This window comes from Corvus cornix, chromosome 3, assembly GCF_000738735.6.
Source record: "Corvus cornix cornix isolate S_Up_H32 chromosome 3, ASM73873v5, whole genome shotgun sequence".
Lineage (NCBI taxonomy): Eukaryota > Metazoa > Chordata > Aves > Passeriformes > Corvidae > Corvus > Corvus cornix.
In genome coordinates this window covers 41,596,393-41,617,783 of record NC_047056.1, presented here as the reverse complement: position 1 = coordinate 41,617,783, position 21,391 = coordinate 41,596,393, and the positions used below count along the sequence as shown (strand labels likewise).

General features: G+C 46.2%; 1 protein-coding gene across 1 annotated transcript; it reads left to right on the top strand.

The window, feature by feature from the left end:
* Nucleotides 1-1,234: 1,234 nt before the first annotated feature.
* Nucleotides 1,235-9,704, top strand: DLL1 (delta like canonical Notch ligand 1). Its single transcript, XM_039569349.1, has 11 exons — nucleotides 1,235-1,607; nucleotides 1,828-2,139; nucleotides 2,374-2,434; nucleotides 2,675-2,932; nucleotides 5,382-5,442; nucleotides 5,921-6,051; nucleotides 6,197-6,366; nucleotides 6,505-6,721; nucleotides 7,724-8,516; nucleotides 8,628-8,742; nucleotides 9,095-9,704. Exons 1-11 carry the CDS (start codon nucleotides 1,548-1,550, stop codon nucleotides 9,098-9,100), a joined length of 2,184 nt encoding a protein of 727 aa, XP_039425283.1. The 5' UTR covers nucleotides 1,235-1,547; the 3' UTR covers nucleotides 9,101-9,704.
* The last annotated feature ends 11,687 nt before the right edge of the window (nucleotides 9,705-21,391 follow it).

Genomic DNA, 21,391 nt, shown 5'->3' with positions numbered 1-21,391 from the left:
CCCCTCCACGAGTCCCTGCCACGAACCCGCCCGGGCGCTCCCTCGCCGCCGGACCCCGGGGATCCCCGTGCCTCCGCCGGCGGGACGCACGCCGTCAGAGGAGCCAAGGGAAGAGCGAGCCCCGGGTCACTTCGTTCACATTCGTTTTCCCCCTCCCCAGTTACCCCGGTTATGGCAGGGTAAATGCAGTGTGAGTTTCATGGGATGGGACTCCCATCGTTGTGGCTCGCTGGCTCCCACCTCCCTCGTCCCTTTAACGCCGGAGATGCCCCTTGGAGTGGTCACGATCACCGAGTCACTTTTTGGGGTCACGGCGGCTGCTCTGCACGTTCCAAGAGGCAATTACAGCCCGCCGTCCCCGGGGCTGCTCTCTGGCCGGAGCGTGTTGCACTGCCTCTTCCCGGTGCACAGGGGGTGTTACCCTCTCCCCGGAGCAGAAGGGGGATTCTTGCGGTTACCAAATTTGCAGGAATGTAAATGAACACGTTTTGTGAGCGCGAAGGGGAGGGGGAGGAGGGTTGCACATTTTACAGCTCACTGACCATTTGGCGATCCATTGAGAGGAGGGTTTGGAAAAGTGGCTCCTTTGTGACAGCTCTAGCCAGATTGGGGGGCTGCTCATTTGCATCTCATTAAGCATGCAGTCGGCCGGCGGGATATAAGGGCGGCAGGCGCCCTAGGAGAGGCAGATCCTTAGCGCTTCACCCTCGGAGAGAGCCGCCGAGCCGAGCCGAGCCGCGGCGCGGAGCAGAGCAGAGCAGGCACCCCCTCCCCCGTAGGAGCACACCCGGACACGCTCTGTTCGCTGCTGTTGAGACACGAGCTTATTTTTGTTGGCTGGAATTCCTCTAAAAACAAAAGTAAACCCACAACAAGGAAAGAGAGCTTCGCTTCCTTTGAAAAAAAAAAAAAAAAAAAAAGGAAAAGAGAAAAAAAAAGAAAAACGGGGATCAAGGCTCCGACGTGACCTGCCCGCCACCGCTGCTGTTTGACACCCACCAGCCCCGACGTGCGCAGGGCGAGCGCAGCAGCGCAGAGCCGCTCCCGAATCGCACCGCACCGGGAATTATCGCCGCTGCCTCCGCCGCTGCCTCTGCAGGGATTTCCAGATCGCCAATTTTTAATCTTCCTTGGGAAGCCTTTTCTCTGCCTCTGTTGGGAATTAAGTTGCTTTTATTTTATTATTTTTATTTTTTCTTCCTGGAGAAAAGGAGGAGCATCGTGGATTGCGAAAGAAAAAGAGTTTAACAGATAAATATTTACATTTTTTTTTCTCCCGTCCTTTTCCCCTCTCTTTTTCTTTTGCCATCCGAAAGAGCTGCCAGTTGCTGACAGGCTACATCTAGAGGTATCGACAAAAGGAGAAAAAAAAAGTCAGAGACACTCCTGAAAGAGGGAGACCGTGACACTAACTCTTCCAGCTCTGCTGGGACGAGCGGCTTTGGCCGCTGTGTTTTTTCCCTTACCCCGAGAGACACTTTCCCCTTTTCCCTCTGACGAGAAGATAAGGGAGAGGAAAGCGAGGGCACCAGAGCTGCACCTCCAAAATGGGAGGTCGGTTCCTGCTGACGCTCGCCGTCCTCTCGGTGCTGCTGAGCCGCTGCCAGGTAAGTGCCCGCGGGGTGGGGGACAGGAATGCCTGCACCGGGGGGTCCCTGCACCGGGGGTCCCTGCACCGGGGAGTTCCGCGGGGGATGCCAGGGACTGTCGCTGCCTGTTGCAGCTGAGGACCGGGGAGGGAGTGCCAGTGCCGCCGGGGTCGGGGTCGGAGTAGGGCTGGGGAGCGGGCTACTCGGCGGGCTGACGGCCTCTGTCCCCGCCCCGCAGGTCGGCTCCTCCGGGGTCTTCGAGCTGAAGCTGCAGGAGTTTGTCAATAAGAAGGGGCTGCTCAGCAACCGCAACTGCTGCCGCGGGGGCGGCCCCGGCGCCGGCGGGCTCCAGCAGTGCGACTGCAAGACCTTCTTCCGCGTCTGCCTCAAGCACTACCAGGCCAGCGTGTCCCCCGAGCCGCCCTGCACCTACGGCAGCGCCATCACCCCCGTCCTCGGCGCCAACTCCTTCAGCGTCCCCGACGGCGCGGGCGGCGCCGACCCCGCCTTCAGCAATCCCATCCGCTTCCCCTTCGGCTTCACCTGGCCCGTAAGTGGGGGGCGATGCTGGAGGGGGCGGCACATATCCATCCCGTCCCGTCCCGTCCCGTCCCGTCCCGTCCCGTCCCGTCCCGTCCCGTGCCTTTCCAAGAGGCATCCAATCTCCTTGAAGTGTCAAGATGGGAGGGGGATAACGATTTCTGGGGACTGGTGGCTCTGCCCCTTGGGCCTTACCTGCTCTCATGCTCTCCTGGTGGGTTGTCTCTGCTCCTTCTTTCCACAGGGCACCTTCTCGCTCATCATTGAGGCGCTGCATACGGACTCACCTGACGACCTCACCACAGGTAAGTGTTCTGAAACACGCTTTTCCCCATAATAATCGCAGCCTTGCAGCCCTGCTTGGCCCCTTTCTCCGCAGTGTGCAGCACATTCTCCTCTATGGTAGACCCGTGGCAAGAGAGGCCAACCTGTTGGCATGCAGCCATGTCATCCTGCCTCTGCAGTTCCCCTCCCACCAGAGACCCCCCTATGCCCTGCCTGCTTTGGGCTCTCTAATCACTCTTCTCCTCTCCACTTTCACACAGAAAACCCTGAGCGCCTCATCAGCCGCCTGGCCACCCAGAGACACTTGGCAGTGGGTGAAGAGTGGTCCCAGGACCTGCACAGCAGCGGCCGCACTGACCTCAAGTACTCCTATCGCTTCGTGTGCGACGAGCACTACTATGGAGAAGGCTGCTCTGTCTTCTGCCGTCCCCGGGATGATGCCTTTGGCCACTTCACCTGTGGGGAGCGTGGAGAGAAAGTCTGCAACCCGGGCTGGAAAGGCCAGTACTGCACTGAGCGTGAGTATCCACCTCCTTGTCTCCTTGGGTGCCTGTTGCAGCAGTGTCTCCTGAGCTCTTGGGGTTGGTGGAGGGGTGTTTCTCTGACATCAGGCCTCATGGGGAGAGAGAACCAAGCAATCGTGCGTGGATGTCTGGTTCTGTGCCCAAGCCTTACCAGCGTGAGGGATGGGAGATCCTCAGCATTGCCACAGAAAGTTAATGCAGACAGCCCCTTCTCAAGCCAACAAAATGTCAGTGCCAACACTACACTCTTGCTTGTTTACTTTAGACCATCAAGTCTGGTAGCAAAATGTTCAGCAGTTGTTTGAGGATTTATTAAAATATATCAGGACTACTTTTTACACCTATCCACCCCTCCAACCACACAACTTTGATATCATCATTTACAGGGTACACAGCTTCAGGGGAGGGAGCTGGGCTTTGGCAACATCCATGTGACAGGCTTATTGGTAGGCTTGCTATGGTCTCATCTTCTGTGACCTTGTATTGAGAAAAATATCAGGAAGTCCAGGACATTCTCTGTGGCTTCTAGACTGTACATTTATCTTTTGGGGTACTCATATGCTGCCACTAACAGAAATTGCTGCACATGGGGCCACAAGAACGTTCAACTTCTTCCCCAGCTCCCTTCTGTGCCATTGCCATGATCATTGGTACTAATAAAGTAGTGAGGGACATGAAACATACCCCTGAGCTTGAAGTTTTTGAGGAATGTAGTGTGTTGATACAGCAGGAAAAGCTGGGACAGTAAGCAGATCACAGGCAGGATAGTCCAGGATGTCAGATACTTTCCGGTTGTACAAGATTCCGCCCTTTGTAGATACATAGTGGTGTACACCCAAATGTGCACACAGAGCCCCTGCTGCAGCGTGTGATGGCATTCTCTGTTTGTGTGAATACACAGATCTGAAATATGCTGGCAGATGACGTACCGGGTGAGTGCTCCTCTGCAGTTATCAGAGGGCCAGGCAGGCAGGAAGAAAACAGTTCCAGGCTGTAAAGCAGCCTCTCAGCTTTCTTCTTGTTGTGTTTTTGTTTCTCTTTAAAGCCACCAACACTGTGGTCTCAGCTGAGCTGCTATCAAACGATCCCTGATTGATTATTCACACTGTTAGTGGCTGCTAGGATGCTTTTAGCAGTTCATGGTACGATGTTGCACAATAAAGAGCAGGCAGAGGGGCTCGCATTTTCTTTGATAGTGTTTTAAATAAGAGCTACAACCTTTCCCATGATCAGAAGTGCCTAGTCCAGTTGTGTCAAGGGGTGGGGAAAAAGGAAGCATTTTGATAATGAGCTCTTTCAGGGCTGTCAGCACTTTCGAATGCCTGTACATCTCTGCTATTCCCACAGCGAAGCAGAAGGCTGTCCATCTTTCTTGACTCATTACGCACACTCTTTGCTGTGTTTTCCCTCTCAGAAAAAAACAGCTTATAACACTGACACAAACCTACTAGGCAGGGGAGATGTGTTTATGTGTGCATGCAAAAAGAATGTTTTGCCGTTAGTGAGTGGAGCTGCCAGTTGCAGATTGCTTCCCATTGCCTTGCCCCCAGCTCCATTCTTTCCAACTTGGAGGCGATCTGATTATCAGCACCGATTCTTTCTTTCTTTTTCTTCCCCCCTCCTTCCCCTCGCATGCCATTGTCTCCGGCTGGCTTTGTTGAATTAAAACTTTGCAGTGCCTGCTTAATGAGTTCCATAACCAGGCAAAGTAATGAGCAGAAGTCCCTTTTTTCCCTTCTCTCATCCTCCCTCCTGCTGGCCCGCTTACCTCTTTTACCAGGGCTGCACCCACCCACCCGCCCCTTTTCAGGGCAGGGCGGAGGGGGGAAGGAGGGAGGAAGAACTTTAGACTTATTTATTTGAATAAGAAAAAAAAAGTTTTTTTGCAGCGAAATCACGCGCGTGCCATAGATTAGCTGTGGGCAGGGATAGGCTGCCCGGTCGCCGGCCGCCGGCCCCATTGGCTCCGGGGCCGGGGTATTGTTGCAGTGGGGCAGCTGCTGGGAGAGAATAGACAATAGAGCAGCTGTCTTGCACTGGCACCCTGCACACCAGCTGTCCACTCTTATCTGCACACACACTTTCGGGGGATATTAAGAGGTGGAGCTGTGTGCATAGAATTGGAAAAAAGGACTTCTGACCCTCACTGGGAAGGGAAGGGGGGTGAGGGGCTGTAGGGAAGGGAGCAATTGTGAGCCCTCTTTTGTCCGTGTGCAACTGTATTAAGAAGAATGCTCATCCCCGGTGATAAGTAAAGTGCCCAGTTACGGGGCAAGATCAATACTCCTGCAGACTCCAGAGATTAATTCAGCTGCGCTTAACTGCCCCGACCTAGTAAAAGGGACTCCCTCCCCACCCACAAGGTGCTGTCAGAATCAGACTTGTAAAAGAGAGTTGTTTTGGCACCAGTGCTGATGTCCTTCCCTCCTTGGTTTGTTTACAGCGATTTGTTTGCCTGGATGTGATGAACAACACGGCTTTTGCGACAAGCCTGGGGAATGCAAGTAAGTTTTCCACTCCCTTCCTGCTTCCTTCTTTGTCTTTCAGTGTCGATGCTCTGGTGTTAAGTAAGCCATTGGACATTTGAAGGGTTGGTTTAAAGGCCTTTCTTCATAGTAGATGGAAATTTGAGAAATCCAGGTGATGCCAGATCAAAGTATTATTCTATAAGTCAAACATCAGTGCCATTAATATTAACTTAATGGGTTTACAGTGCTGTGTGTAAGGTTTGGCTCTTTGTTATTAGAGTAAACAAATCAACTATCTGGAACCATGAGTCTATCTAAGGAAGTGGAAGAAAAAGCTAGGACCGATGAAAGCTGATGCTACAGTTGGACCTGGTGACTTTCTCACATGAAGGATCACTGAGGGCTTTTAGGAAACTTGATCCCTGGCATCAGTGTGTTTGCAGAGTTTATGATAGGGTTTCCAACTGTGAGAAAACTAAATCTGATGAGACTTTGTTGTCATCCTTTTTTTCAGATGCAGAGTGGGCTGGCAGGGGCGATACTGTGATGAATGCATCCGATACCCAGGCTGCCTTCATGGTACCTGTCAGCAACCATGGCAGTGCAACTGCCAGGAAGGCTGGGGTGGTCTTTTCTGCAACCAGGGTGAGTTCTCAGTCCTCGCCTGAGCATCTGTTTTAAAACGCAGAAAGCAGGCAACTCATTTCAGCTCACCCACCCTGTCCCAGCCTTGCAAAGTAGCAAGCACCTTGGCTGCTCTCTTTATAAACAGAAAATATATCTTTTACAGACCTGAACTACTGCACCCACCACAAGCCCTGCAAGAATGGTGCCACATGCACCAATACTGGTCAGGGGAGCTACACTTGTTCATGCCGCCCTGGGTACACAGGCTCCAACTGTGAGATTGAAATCAATGAATGTGATGCCAACCCATGCAAGAATGGTGGAAGCTGCACTGTAAGTTCGAGTTGTTTGTATCATCTGGAACTCCAAGGGAGGAGTTAATGTCAGTTTTACTAATTTTCAAAATCCCTTTTTGGATTTCAGAGCAAGTTTAGACAAATATTTTGGTAATTTCTCATTTCTTCTCCTCAGGATCTTGAGAACAGCTATTCCTGTACCTGCCCCCCAGGCTTCTATGGGAAAAACTGTGAGCTAAGCGCAATGACTTGTGCTGATGGACCATGCTTCAATGGTGGGCGATGCACCGACAACCCTGATGGGGGTTACAGCTGCCGCTGCCCACTGGGTTATTCTGGGTTCAACTGTGAGAAGAAAATCGATTACTGCAGTTCCAGCCCTTGTGCTAATGGTAAGGCCAAACATGCTACAGTGGTCTTCTGAAAGGAGACCATACACTTACTTTGGCTTCTGGTCTGGAGTTCATAACAAGGCACACTGATCAAGGCACACTGGTCAATCATAGAATCATAGAATGGTCTGGGTTGGAAGGGACCTTAAAGGTCATCTAGTTCCAAACCCCTGCCACAGGCAAGGACACCTTTCACTAGACCAGGTTGTTCAAAGCCCCATCCAAGCTGGCCTTGAACACTGCCAGGGGTGGGACATCCCCTACTTCTCTGTGCAACTTGTTCCCTCACAGTAAAGAAGTTTTTCATAATATCTAATCTAAACCCGCTCTCTTTCAGTTTAAAGCCATTCCCCCTCGCCCCATCACTACATCCTCTTGTAAAAAGGTCCTTGCCATGTCAATAGTTGACTTGGTGGAGGATCTGTCCTATGAAAAAGAAAGCAACGGCGTGGCTTGGGCCACTGCTGCAGATTGCATTTTCTGATGGGGTGGCTGTGTCCAAGTAACTTGGTCTGAAGCTTCATGCATGAAGGCATAGAAGATTATACTTACAAATCCTTTGCAAAGAGTCTTAGAGGTCTCTGGATGCAAATGCCACATGAGTGCTAAACATTATTACTTGTAATATGGTAGCAGTAATCTTCCTGTTTTGATTAAACTAGTGAAGACTTTCTTTACTGTAGTCCTCCTTATTCATTGCCACTCAAACTCTGTAACATGAGATGTGGTGATAACCTGACCTGGACTAGTATTCTGGTCTGAGCTGAGTGAAATGTTAGAAAAGGAATAGGATTGAGAATGAGAAGTAAATCTGCTTAACAAAAATCTTTCTTAAAAACATGTACGTTTAATGTTGGATCAGACTTGGCAAAGGTTGAACTAACCTCTCAAAAAAAAACTTTCCTCAGCTGCTGGTTGTGCCAGCTGCCCCGAGAGCAGTGAGTGGGAGGCTGTTGTGTCTGGCTGCCCACCACTCAGCTCGTCCCCCTTCATGTCTTGCAGGAGCCCAGTGCGTCGATCTGGGGAACTCTTACATATGCCAGTGCCAGGCTGGCTTCACTGGGAGACACTGTGATGATAATGTGGACGACTGTGCCTCCTTCCCCTGTGTCAATGGAGGGACCTGCCAGGATGGCATCAATGACTATTCCTGCACCTGCCCCCCAGGATACAACGGGAAGAACTGCAGCACCCCAGTGAGCAGATGCGAACACAACCCTTGCCACAACGGGGCCACCTGCCATGAAAGAAACAACCGCTATGTCTGTGAGTGTGCCCGGGGGTATGGTGGGCTCAACTGCCAGTTTCTGCTCCCTGAGCCGCCGCAGGGACCCGTCATCGTTGACTTCACTGAGAAGTACACGGAAGGCCAGAACTCCCAGTTCCCCTGGATCGCTGTCTGCGCTGGGATTATTCTGGTCCTCATGCTGCTGCTGGGGTGTGCTGCTGTGGTCGTCTGCGTCAGGCTCAGAGTGCAGAAGAGGCACCATCAGCCTGATGCCTGCAGGAGTGAGACTGAGACTATGAATAACCTGGCAAACTGCCAGCGCGAGAAGGACATTTCCATAAGTGTCATTGGTGCCACTCAGATTAAAAACACAAATAAGAAAGTAGACTTTCACAGCGATAACTCTGATAAAAATGGTTACAAAGTCAGATACCCATCAGTGGATTACAATTTGGTGCATGAACTCAAAAATGAGGACTCAGTTAAGGAAGAGCACAGCAAATGTGAAGCCAAGTGTGAAACGTATGATTCAGAGGCAGAGGAGAAAAGTGCAGTACAACTAAAGAGGTATCTCACATCTGAGTGCAGGGGGAAGCTTCACTTTGAAGGGGGAGTGTATATCTCATAGCATTAAGCAACAGCCATCTGACCTGTTCTTTCTCTTTTTGCCTTCAATAGTGATACTTCTGAAAGAAAGCGACCAGATTCAGTATATTCCACTTCAAAGGACACAAAGTACCAGTCGGTGTATGTCATATCAGAAGAGAAAGACGAGTGCATCATAGCAACTGAGGTTAGTAGGGTTGGAACAGCAGAAAAACGTCGGTCTGCAGCTCTCATCCAATACACGCCCGGGCAGATAAATTCCTTTCCATAATGCCATGGTGGTTTGTACCTGCTGAAATCTAGCCACCTTGGGTTTGTGATGCTGTGGATGTTGTAAAGACAAGCTCAGTGACTTGATGCTGAGGATGTTGTGGGTTTGACAAGTCTTGTAAACTAGGGTACAATGGTAGTGTTGTTGAGGTGTGCTGACTCACCCCTTGGTGGGCTTCATGCAGAGTCCTGACCCTCTCCAGCCTTACAGTCCTCTTCGTGTGTTTCATTAACCTCTCCTGATCTCTGCTTGTGTTTTCTCTTACCAGGTGTAAACCAGAGGTGATATGGCAAGGTGGTTGTTCAGAACAATTTCAGAGGAGACGTGCCCCAATGAATGCTGCTGAAAGAGGAATGGGAGATAGATTCCTTCACTGACTGCTGCTGAGAAACTAAATTCAGGCTTGAGCTGGTTCTCTACTGAAGTTAGCAAAGTGACTGCAAAATAAAGAAACAAGATGGACACCAGGCAAGGGTCTGTGTTCAAGGATTACTGTTGCACTGCCTTTTATGAATTTTATCATTGCACTATGGTCAGTTGCTTTTCTATATATATTTAAATGAATGGACTTAATTACTACATAAAGAAGCATGCACTGCCTGAAGTGTATATTTTGGATTATTATGAGCCAGTCTTTTCTTGAATTAGAGACACAAACACTGCCTTTATTGTCTTTTTTGATACTAAAATGTGTTTTTACTAGGTGAGAAAAAGTGTGTTATTTTTTTGAATCTGTAAAAATATTTTCATGATAATTGTAAAGCTTGAGTATTTTGTGATGTTCATTTTTTTATAATTTAAATTTTTTGGTAAATATGTACAAAGGCACTTCGGGTCTATGTGACTATATTTTTTTGTATATAAATGTATTTATGGAATATTGTGCAAATGTTATTTGATTTTTTTTTACCGTTTTGTTAATGAAGAAATTCATTTTTAAAATATTTTTCCAAAATAAATATTATTAATGATAACCAGAGTGCTATGTTTATTCCACATCTGATGATGAACTGACTGAACTTTGCAACCAGGCATCCGACAGGCTTCTGTGGACTCATGGGTGCATTGAGTAGGACTGACACTTATTACAAAGACTGGGGAACAACTTGTTGTGTGTAGACTCTCCATCTTTCCCCTCCTAACCTTCTGACCTGTTGACCCCATGCTTGTGCTCAGTCTTACCCCAAAGGCAAATGGCAAAACCTTGAGTAATATTTGCCCGATCATGTTGGGCTGTGTGTTTATATAAACACACATGGAGTCACTTCCTGAGGAAGAGCAAGAATTGAGTGCACTCCATTGCAATCCAGACATGGGGTTTGCCATGACTCAACTCCTCATTTCTTGCAAGCTCAAACACTTGCCTGGAGTCCAGGGGAGTTTAGGACACACCAGCAAGGGAGGCCCCCTAGCTCAGGTCCTTGATGTATGCCCGTGGGCTGTGAGCTTCCCCAGACTTCCCTCTCCAGGAAATGGTAACAGTGAACTGACCAGTGGTCACAACTCTCCTGGCTATGACACCTGCCTGAAGTACCAGTTTCGTCTTTGGTTTCTGCTCTGCCCCTGGTGCCTGCTGCTTTCATAATGGGACAGAGTGTGATCCCATCCCTTGGCTTGGCTCTGAATGCTCAGGCAATTTCCCCAATTTAGTTTGCTCTAATGAGCTCACCTTCATGTTGTGCTGCATGTTAATCAGCAGAGACCCTTCAGAAACAGGCAAAGGGCTCTTCCACTTCAGGAAAATAAGGAGAATCTAAGGAATAATCTCATTTTAAGCTGAACCCCAATCATTGTGGGCCACCTTCTGCAGCTTTGCAAAGATGATGAAGATCCTCTGTCCCCATTCACTTCAGGGAAGGGGGATGCTATCCTAAACACAAGGAGTGGGATAACAGATACAATCAAGCAATTATTGCAGCTGGTGATCTCTATGTGTTCCCCTTATTTTAGTGTGCATAAGTACAGGAACCACTGAAGCTCTACTTTGGTGTGAGGTGAGTGGAAAACTCACACTGACTGCAGAGGCTTGTCTGTTTATAGGCTTAGCTTTTTGCTAAGTGAAACCTTAGACAAGCCATACAGACTTCTCAAGAAATGACCTCACACGGTTATCTTCTTCATCTATCCCAAAGTGTCCTTTTAAGGAAAGTTTTCATAAGGAGAGTGATGTGAGATATTGAAAACCAGCCTGTCAGTGATGGTCTGAACAGCAGTTTCAATTTGAGCAGTAACATAACAACCTGTCAATAACCAGTCAATGCATCATATATTAAATGAGGCATGATGGTGTGTACAGCAGCAGGTGCTCAGAGCAACATAATCTCACAGATTGGACAGAAAAGCGAGCCTTGGAAGGTGTTATTGCTATCTTTGTTGCTAATTTGTTTTTCAACCTTGTTCAAATCAATTTATTTCTATTTCCTCTTCTTCCCAAGCTTTATGGAGCAGGCTCGTCTCGTACAATGTACGGCACTTTGCATAGTCAGTGCAATGGTCTTGGCTAGACCTTCTTAATGCTGCTTCTGTAGAAATAGCAGTAACAAAAGGAAGGCCATCAGTGGCTGAGTACCTCTGTAACATTAGGTCTTTGGTGCTACAGCAGGATCTACTTTAATTTACTGTCAGGTAAAGGTCTGGAAAAGCACACAGCTCCTTGCTCTTGTGAAGATGCACAGCATCAGCATCTACCTATCTTTGCTTAAAAATAAAACACCTGTGAAAAGCTAAGTTCGTCCAAGTGTGCTAATTATCAGCAGTGCTGAGCTTGGTGAGTGACAGAAAACTGTAGGCAAAGGGAAGGGCGTGGTCCTGTCCGTCTGAAGCACCTCCTGCAATGATGGCTACACAGATCAGCCCAATAGCTTCTTCTGTTTCTGTCTTGAGCAGGGTTGGGGCTAGAGACACACAGAGGATTTATTTCTTTTACAGGATTACCAATTGCCCCAGTTCTGAGTATATGTGTATACAGTGGCCCTCAGTGACCAGAGCGGGTTGAGGTATGCAGTGTGGAGCACTGGTTCCACGCTCCTCACCTGTAGTACTTGGGCCTTACTGGGATAAAAAAATGGATGATCTGGGCAGGGGGTGGAAGTGGTGCATGTCTTTGCTTGAGAGAGAGGATGGCAGAAGCAGGTGTGGAGCCGTGTGTGCAGGTGGTGCACACTGTGGCCAAGGAGCAGTGACAATGCTCGCTCCAGAATGGAGCATCCTGTGCTCGCTCCAGGAGCTCTGCTGCCAAAGAATGGCAGGAACCTCCTGGTCAGCAGGGTCTCTGAAAGGCCTCCTCACTCTAAAACGAGAGGAGAGCCTGCCTGGGGAGTCCATTTAGCTGGGACAGCTGAGAATTCAGGGCCCGATCCAAAGCCCATTAAATTAATGGAAAGGTTCCAGCAAACTGCAGGGACACGTGGCACCGTGCCCCTCCTGACACAGCACATCTCCGTCCCTCCTCAGGGAAGCTGCACGTACTGATGCAGCGCGTGGCCCTCCGGGTGGTGGATATCAAAGACTGTGGCTGGCCTAGCCAGGTCTGTCCCCTGGGCACTCATCTCCCTGATACCAGCCCACGCACTGTGCCAGGACTTTGGAGGCCTGGGGTCCCTCCTCAGGCTGTCACTGTGGCACTGTTAATTCATGTTCATACCTCAACCTGCAATGTCTCCTCCTCTCCGTCCTGGAGCAGCCAGGAAGGACTTGGCCTCCTTGTTCGGGGCCAGTTCTCAACAGGGTGGCCAGAGAGGGCACCCCTCCATCCACACCTCTGCCAGCAAACCTGTGTCTCTGTGGCAAGTGGCATTTGCATTGTTGGCATAGACAGGACATCTCAGGAAATTAGAAGCACTGAAGAAGCAGAAGAGATTAGTTGCTGGGAGGTATTAGCTGCTCTGGTTGTGGACACGGATTTCTTAAGTATCACATCTTTCAATACATAGAAAACTTAAAGCTCAGACAGCAGCCTTAGGTTTAATTACAAGACACGGCTTTATAAATTGATTTAAATATATATTTGTGCTTACTTTGTACACAGTGCAGGACAGTTTGTGTGTCAGGAAACTTGGGTGCTATTCCTGGCTTCACCACAGACCTGATATGTAACCTTGGGAGAGGAAGGATGGTCTTGTGGTCAAGGCACTGCAGAGGGACTCAGGAGGGCCCCCTTCTATTTCCAGCACTCCCTCCAGACTTCCTGTGCAACCTTGGACCTGTGTCACTTAATCTTTCCAGGACCTTAGGAAAATGGGGGCCTCCTGGTTGTTCTAATAGGGAGAAGGTCATTTGTGCTTGTGAGAGGATACCGTGGTGGTGGGGAATGTTAAAACACCCTTCGAGGCAAGTAAGGCTATTTCCTATTTCTGCACATCAGACTGCTTGTCTGTGAGGTGGTGAGCTATTTTTGCAAAGTGCTTTCAGATGCTTGCATGGAATAGAGACCCCTATCACAATTGAAACATCCATCATCTCAGAGAGGATATGCAAATCCTGCACTGGCAGCAAGGAGACAAACTGGGAGGGGGAGGGAGGCAGCTGTGGTGGTATAAGTGTGTGCACAGTGTGTGCAGGGGGAATGTGATACAGCTGTGTGTCCACGGCCCAGAAAGGATGTCACACACCACAGTGTTGACATGGATGGCCACAGTGCCATCAGCCTCCTCTTGCAGATCAGCATCTGCAAGCATGGTTTGTTGTCATCTCTCTGCTCTGGTAGGCTCTCTTACAGCAAAACAATTTTGCAGGTAGATACAGATTAAACTCAGCTCAGAACTATGACAGTCAAGGAAGAAAGCTGCAGAAATGATACAGATGGGAATTTTTTACTGACAGACCCTGGGAAACTTCCCTATTGTTACAGCCTAACATCCAAAGTCAGGTACTTCAAATAAAATTACCTGAGAACTATTCCTAGGCCAAATCCCAACCTCAGAAGCAGTCTCTTCTGACACCTGACATCTACTTGTGTCAGAAGAATGAGGAGCCTCTCTGTTCCTTTCCCTCCTTGGGAGGTACATTTTTCACCTGGCTGTTAAGACCTGGCTTTCTGCCAGTGTCTGTGTTACCTGCTATGCAAATCAGAGAAATCAAGAGCCTGGCCGGAAAAGACCCAACATGTACTCCGAGGCAGATTTGCAGATGAAACCTGGAGCGTACTGTTGTGACAACATGACAGCTGATCCTGCTGCTCTCAGTGAAGCAGAGGTGGATGACAGACCCATTGCCATGTGGGGGCTTGCTGCCTAGTCAGTGGGGCAGGGCGGTATGGGAGGTGGGGCTGGAGGTCACAGCATCCTTGTGACAGGTTGGCCTTTTTCTTAGGAAGAAACATCCTTAGTCTTTTCTCCTGCTGCTGCAGCCTCATCTCCTGCACCAATAAATTCAACACTACTGGGGCTGCTCTCTGGCCCTGTAGCCAGTCAGTATGAATCAGTCTGCAACCATAGTATTAAACTGCCTTACTCCACCAAATCAACTGCTTACATCCACACTGCCTGTGATGGATGGCTTCTGTTTTGTGCCAAAGAACAGTCTGGGACTCTGATAACTGTGAGGGCAAAAGCTTGCCCCCAAGGGACCTCCACAGCAATGCAACCCTACAAATGATTGCATTTTAGAGACCAGGAGCTGCTTAGTTTTCCAGGACAGGTGTATCCAGAGTATCTTAGTGACACATTCAGGAATGCCTTACTCCTTGGCACAGATGAGGAATGGTGTGTGTCAGCTGAGGGTCAGTGCAGATCCATTTCACCTGCTAGGGTGAAATATATAAACTGGCATTGCTTATTTTAAAGCCTGCCCTATGCATGTGTTACGTATGAATAGGGCAATTTTTTAAGTGGTATAAAACTCTACCATCTGAACGGCCAGTATGGATGAAGCTATATTGAAAAAATGTCATGTACACCAGTGCAGATTCCTACCCTTCCCTTGTTTATCTATCTAAAGTGTGCTAGTAAAAGCAAGTTTGTACCATTGTGTTCTCCAGAGCATGGCTGTGCAGCTATAAAGAAGAAAGTATTATTCAAAGAATACATGGTTGTTCGGACAAGGTTTGAGAGCTTACAGCAAGTTAGTGTGTGTATCTTCACATGGTAATTTCCCAGGGTGCTGAAGGCTGAGAAGGAGAAAGGATAAGAACTGGGCTGACCTGTGTTCTTTTTCGTAACATGAAACTGGAACTTTGTGAGGACAGCATTTTCTGTGGGAAAGAGCACAGAAGATAGACAAATCTGACCAGCACTTATTGCAGGGAGGACGTGACACAGAGCCATTTCTGCTCCCACCAGTGCCAAGATATTCATGCTGGAGGCAGCTGATGGTAATTTCTAATCAGAATTTTTACCTACCAGAAAACTATGTTTTCCATAACACTTACAAGTCAATGTTTTTACAAAGGAGATTTTCAGTGGGGAAACTGTTTTTCAGCTATGGTAAACAGAAATACCCTCTTGAAAACCTCTTACGAGTTTCATTTTCTTCGTGAAACAAGATAGCAGAATGACAAGTGTTTCCCAGCAAACAACAAATTATCTGGAAACTTCTTTTTATTTTTTTTGGGTTTTTTTTTACCAAAAATAGAACTGATCTGGGAATTTTATCTCATTAAAAAGTTGTATATTTTACTTTGGATTTTGCTTTAGAATGTGAGCATCTTTAAAGATAAGTTCTCCCTCTTATCCCATTTTCTGGCCCTAAGTAGCACTTTAGTGTACTGAGGAGGGTTGTACTTAGTATAAGCAAACTGCATTTTTGGCCATATATCAGAAAATACTTTTAATGGTAGCCTGGATAAGGAAAAACTAGTATTCTAAAGAACAACTAATTACATGAGGCAAAAAGTGTTATGAGGTATGAACTTTAGCATAATACTTTACCATTAGTCTAAATAATTCAGAAAGTTTACAACAGGCACAGAGTGAAAATACCTCATCTACATTTAAAATAAAAACTGTATGGAGGAGAATCAGGCCTTCCACTTGATCCAAATTCTACAACCAAGATAATTTGCCTATTAGTTGTGTGCTTTCCTTTTTAAGACACTAAGAGATTTTCCTTTACAAGGTTTTCCATACATGTAAACGGGGGTGTTTACCAAGGCCACCTGTCTGAAAAATGTAAGCCTCTCCCTTCGGTCTGGTTTTACCTTAGCATGAATCAAAGGGCCCATGGAATTCTCCATTGCCCTGCAGTGGTGATGGTTTGACACAGCTGCTGCTTCTGTGACTGTGGGTGTCTTTGGAAAAGTTAGATGCCCGTTACTCTCACTCAAAGCGAGTAGGATTGTTCAGAGCAAAAACTAACCTGGAACGACTACATATCATGCTATGGCTATGGCTTGTATCTTAATTTTCTTTCTTTCTCTCTGTATCAGTTTAAAGAAAGGAACTGTGAAAAATGTATGATGTTGTGTAAGTTCTTCTAATTGACTTCAGGAAGTGTTATCTGGAATGGCAGTTGTGAGCACACAAACTCAGCAGACTTATCTGTGTTGTCTAATTACCAGACTATAAAGTTCTGCTGACATTTCCTTTTGATAAATACAATACACTGCTTTCTTTATCTATCTGTATTAAAGAAACAATGTTCTCCTAAATCCAACCCCATGCATACTTTTTACTAAAACAACATTATAAACCCCAAGACTAACAGAAATGTTGTCACAACTTCAACAGTCTTAAATGAAAACAGTGGCTTTCAGATGAAAAGCATTTTCTAAAGGTGGTAGGAAACCACAACAAATCTCAATGTTTTAACTGTGAATAAACATGAAACAGATTTGACAGATATTTATTAAGCAAAAAGAGAGACCCAGAAAAAGAAAAAGGTGACAAAGAGCAGCAGTATTACATGTATGCTTATATGTCTTCACTGGTGCTGTGTTTAACTATGCACAGAAATAGAGAATCATAGAGTCATTTAGGTTGGAAAAGACCCTTAATATCATCAAATCCAACTGTTAACCCAGCACTGCAAAAACCACCATGAAACCATGTCCCCAAAGCCACATCTACACATCTTTTATATGTTATTTTATACTGTAAATTACTGCTTACCATAAGGTTTTTAAACCAGGCTTGCCTTTCAGGCCTTACTTCTTCACATGCACATGAGGGTTTTGGATTATTGTGGGAAGTAGGGCTTTCCACAACTAGCTTTGGTTCTGGAAGTCTACAAGCAACAGTCATAAAGGACAGTGCCTCTAAATGATGCTTGTTGCTGTTTGATTTCCTGTTTTCTCCTGATTCGCCAGGTTTGGATGCCTCCTGCATTGGGAAGGGAAAGGGCAGGAGGCAGCCAAGGGTTGTTGTAGGAAGAGGTGAGGCAGGACTTGGCTTTGCCTGGGGAACCCTGCTCCTCTAGACAGTGTCAGGGTGGGGGAAGGCAGGTGAGGAACCTCCCCTGCAGCTCTGTGGGGTACCCTGGCTATGCTTGATCTGAGCAGGGAGATGGAGACTCTGACAGAAGACAAAACTGACACAGAAACGTTGCAAGACCTGTAGCACTGAAACCCCAGTTTGTGTGCTCTCTGCATTTCTACTTACCTCAGTGAGAATTAGGCACTGGGGGAGCCGTGTCGGTTGGGAATGCTTTGGCACTCGTACACACCTCACAGTCACTGTGTGCCCCTGCCTCTGTGACCAGCTGACCAGGGCATACCAAAAATTAGAGGCTGCACAAATATTCAACAAAAGATATGGTATGTTCAGTGCTTTTAAAATCTACATTTTACAAAAAGGAAGAGCCCACAAGTGAAAAAGAAAAGCTGCAATAAGCTGTAAACACACGTTGTAGATCAAATGTAGCCACCAAGTTCTGGGGATGTTCCAAAGATCACTTTTCTATCAGTTAGAAAAGATACCCATTTCTGTCAGAAATGCTAAAGGAAGTGTTAATGACGGGAATAAATAACAGGTGCTGGGAGCAGCTGTTACTGATTAATGACTTGTCTTTTTTAAAATAGGTTTTCTGTTGGGGGAATCAGAAGTTTTCAGTAATACTCCATTGTAAGACATTGGAGGAATGTTTTTTCCTTTTTCTAATAATGTGCTCCCCAATTATTTCTAAGGCTAAACAGATTAAAGATTTAATCTAAATTAATATTTGAATTTCAGGCCATCAATAATTGAGGAAGATTCAAACCATAATGCTTCTCAATTACATAAATTACTTGTTTTCTTTAATTTCTTTTTTTTCTGCCAATTTCCATCTTGTTTTGTCTGTTTTTGTTCCCCTGTCTCTCCTCCCCTTTCTCTCCTCCCCTTTATCTCTTTCTTTGTACCTGACGTATCTGGAGATGGTGGTTCCAATGCTGTGTATATTTAGCCCTGAAGTTGGTTTTTTTATAAGCATATGAAGGATGATGAGATTGAATGTCACAAGAAAGACTGGCACTGTTGCCATTTTTCAGTGATGAAGTAATTTAAAAGTCACTGAGGACAGCTCAGTGAAAACATCTTCTCTGTGCCTTGGGGCCATCAGGGAAACAAACAAAACGGTGTGATGGAAAATAATATGGAAAATACAGTAATAATTAGAATTAATTCTTATTTAGTGATTTTATTTTATGTGCATGTAAAACCATTTCAGAAATAATGAAAAGTACCATAATCTCTCTTTTTTAGCAAAAATGGCACAGGGACTGCTATCCTGGCCCCTTTGAAGTCAATGGCAAGGCTGGTACTGACTCAGATGGAGACAGAATTTCTTACAGAAATGTATGTCACCTAAGACTGCCTTTTCAGTAGTCTAGAGCCCCATCTCCCTGCATCCTACAATGGACAGAACCCACAGTCAATTTCCATCTCTGCATTTCAAAGCACGTGGCCTCATAACTGAGCAGATTTCAGGGACTGGTGGAGGTGGTGAGGCATATGGAAAGGCTTCCATGTCATAATAAAATGTTAAGAGTTTCCTCACTAAAGGGTAGGTAAATATGAACAATAAGAACATTTTCAAGAGCTTAGCATGGTTTAGAAAAGCATTCTTGTTCATATCAACAGTGAGGCAACAGTAGAGACGGGAAGTAACAGAATACAAGCCTTAATATGGTGAAGCATCACTTTACCATACCTGGGGCATGTCATCTGTTACATGCTCTTCCTAGGTGAGTATCTGTGCTTACTGTTCATTAAAATTCTTTGTCTCTTTCTTTTAAGGTGGTTATTTAAAAACATCACCAAAGACAAGATGCAGTGCGAAATAAACGCAATGATTTGTTCCAGTTTAGAGACAGAGCCGAAGTTTTGATTTGCATTCCCTGTCTATGAGTATGCAGAAACTCTGAGTTATCATCATCCGATCTTGCTTTTTCACTTGTCTGAAGATAATGTTAAAAATGCTGTCAAGCCATGACTTCCACATACTGAGCCACTTAATTATCTTTGCTCACGTAAGGAGAACACACTTATTTTGCAACAGAGCCGTAACTGGGGGAGCACACTCCACTGTTCTATGCAACACCAGTTAGTTGTGACAGTTTTGAAGAGAAAAGCAGATATAACCGTAAATATGAGGGGAGAAGGAGAAGGTTATGGCTAGGCAGAAGGTAATGATATGGATGACACAGGCCAGTAGCTTATGATCTATGTGGATAAATCAGCCCCTGTTGTGTGCTGTGCACCATGGTACCCACTGAGTGTGGTTCCGGGTGTAACGCCACTTGCTGTGTCCCCACTGCCATCTCCCGAGTGCTGTGACACCAGGGCTGTGTGTGGGCCCACCACAAACCTTGTGCTGTCTTGTGCCCTCAGCCCATCTGCAAGATGTGGAGATTGCAGGTCAGTGGAGCAAAGACCCATGGATATGGTCCCAAGCAGTTCTAGAACATCCTGCACAGCAGTCTCTATCTGCTATCCACCCATTGTATTTCTCATCTGTAACCACATCTGATTTTTTTTTTAGCTGACATGACCAAAACAAAAAGCATCTCTACATTTAGAATTACTGATTGCTATGAACACTTCACAGTGATTCCAAGAAAACATCCTGGGCTTAAAAATAGTTTCGGAAAACATGAAGTGCCAACCCTAAGGGATGTCTTTGGATGTCCATGCTAGGCATGACCATCCCCAACTGGTTTAAAGTTCTTCAAGAGGTATTCCCTCTCCCCAAAGAAATCCATTCCACAGTTTTCAGCATCCCTCTCTGACAACCAGGATTTCAAATCCCTTTATCTGGAGACAAACAGAAAGAGTGTGCTTGTGGTGAATAATTTGAGCTGATATTCTTGCCAGCTGTTAAGGGACACATGCAAAAAAAAAAAAAAAATCAGTGACATCTGGTCAGCACTGATATGTCCTAACAGAAGTATTTGTTTGGGAGTGGGGAAGGGGTGGTGTGGGTAAAGAGAAATACCATCTCCATGCACCCCCTTGCCCCCTTTGAAAAGTGAAAGCGATAACATTGACCACAGCAACTGGAACAAAAATTGCAACTTACATCATGGGGAAACAGTGACATTACATTAGCCCATATTACACAATGGTTCAGCAGTTGCTTTCACACACTAAGCTTTCAACTTCAAATTTTTTTTTCCCCTTAAGCTACACAATGGATTTTTTTGCTGAGTTGGAAAATATCAGGAGACAGGCAGAAAGCCTTCCTTTTGTTCCTTCATCCTGCCAAGCACCTCATCATAAAGATTTTTTCCCTTCTGTTCTGTTTTCCTTTCCCAACTTCCTTTCCCCTTTTCACCCTCCCCCACTTTTTTTGTCAAATAAATGTGACTAATTAACAGCATGGCTTCTCTCCACTAAATCGTAAAACCACCTCCTTTAACTTCTTGAAGGTGATAGCACTGCATCCTGGTTTCTTCTTGGGAAGTAGACTTGTAAACTACATTCTAAAGTGCTTTGATTCAAGTGATGGTTTTCTTGGGCCTCAAACTGGAGGACAAGTTGTCTTTAGTTCAATAGGAACTTCAGCTCTCTCCTTCTCTTTTGGGCCTGTTCACTGAGGTACACCCAGCACAAGTCAGTAGATAATAGAAATCCCAGAATGGAAACACATTAAAAAAAGTTGCTTCCTGGGGTCAACAAAGGACAGGAAAAGAGCCAACAATTACTTAAATAAACAGTATTCAGAGAAACAAAACAAAACAAAAAAAAGAAACAAAAAAAACCCCAACAAACCAAACCCACAAAAAACAACCAAACCAAAAAAAAAAAAAAAAAACAACCCACCCCAAACCCCCCCTTGCCTGCACAAACTGGCTTACATATGAGGGAATAAATGGTTTAAAGCAACCCACTGCTCATTCTGCTTACATTTAATACTGTTAGGAAAAGGAAATCAAAACCAAATAAAATTTGGAGGGCACTTTCAGAAAAAAAAACTTTTTCCCCTGCTTCCCACCTCATAATTATACTCTGTTTTTATATAACACTTTTTATCATCAGACCAGTAATGTCTGCAGGGTGGACATTTCCTGGGGATTATTAACTAGCTGCAGGTTAACAATTTTCTGCTGCACCTCAAACCAACAGTTCCTCCCTACTTCTCAGTAACTCTTTAAAAATATTGCATATCATGATTAGGAATAGAAGAGTGGAAGACTAATTGTGAGTTTTGTACC

Excerpts from the sequence above, each read along its gene's own strand:
- DLL1 (XM_039569349.1), top strand. The coding sequence starts at position 1,548 with ATGGGAGGTCGGTTCCTGCTGACGCTCGCCGTCCTCTCGGTGCTGCTG. Across the intron at positions 2,933-5,381 it reads AGGCCAGTACTGCACTGAGC|CGATTTGTTTGCCTGGATGT; the intron begins GTGAGTATCCAC and ends GTTTGTTTACAG. Across the intron at positions 6,722-7,723 it reads TTCCAGCCCTTGTGCTAATG|GAGCCCAGTGCGTCGATCTG; the intron begins GTAAGGCCAAAC and ends CATGTCTTGCAG.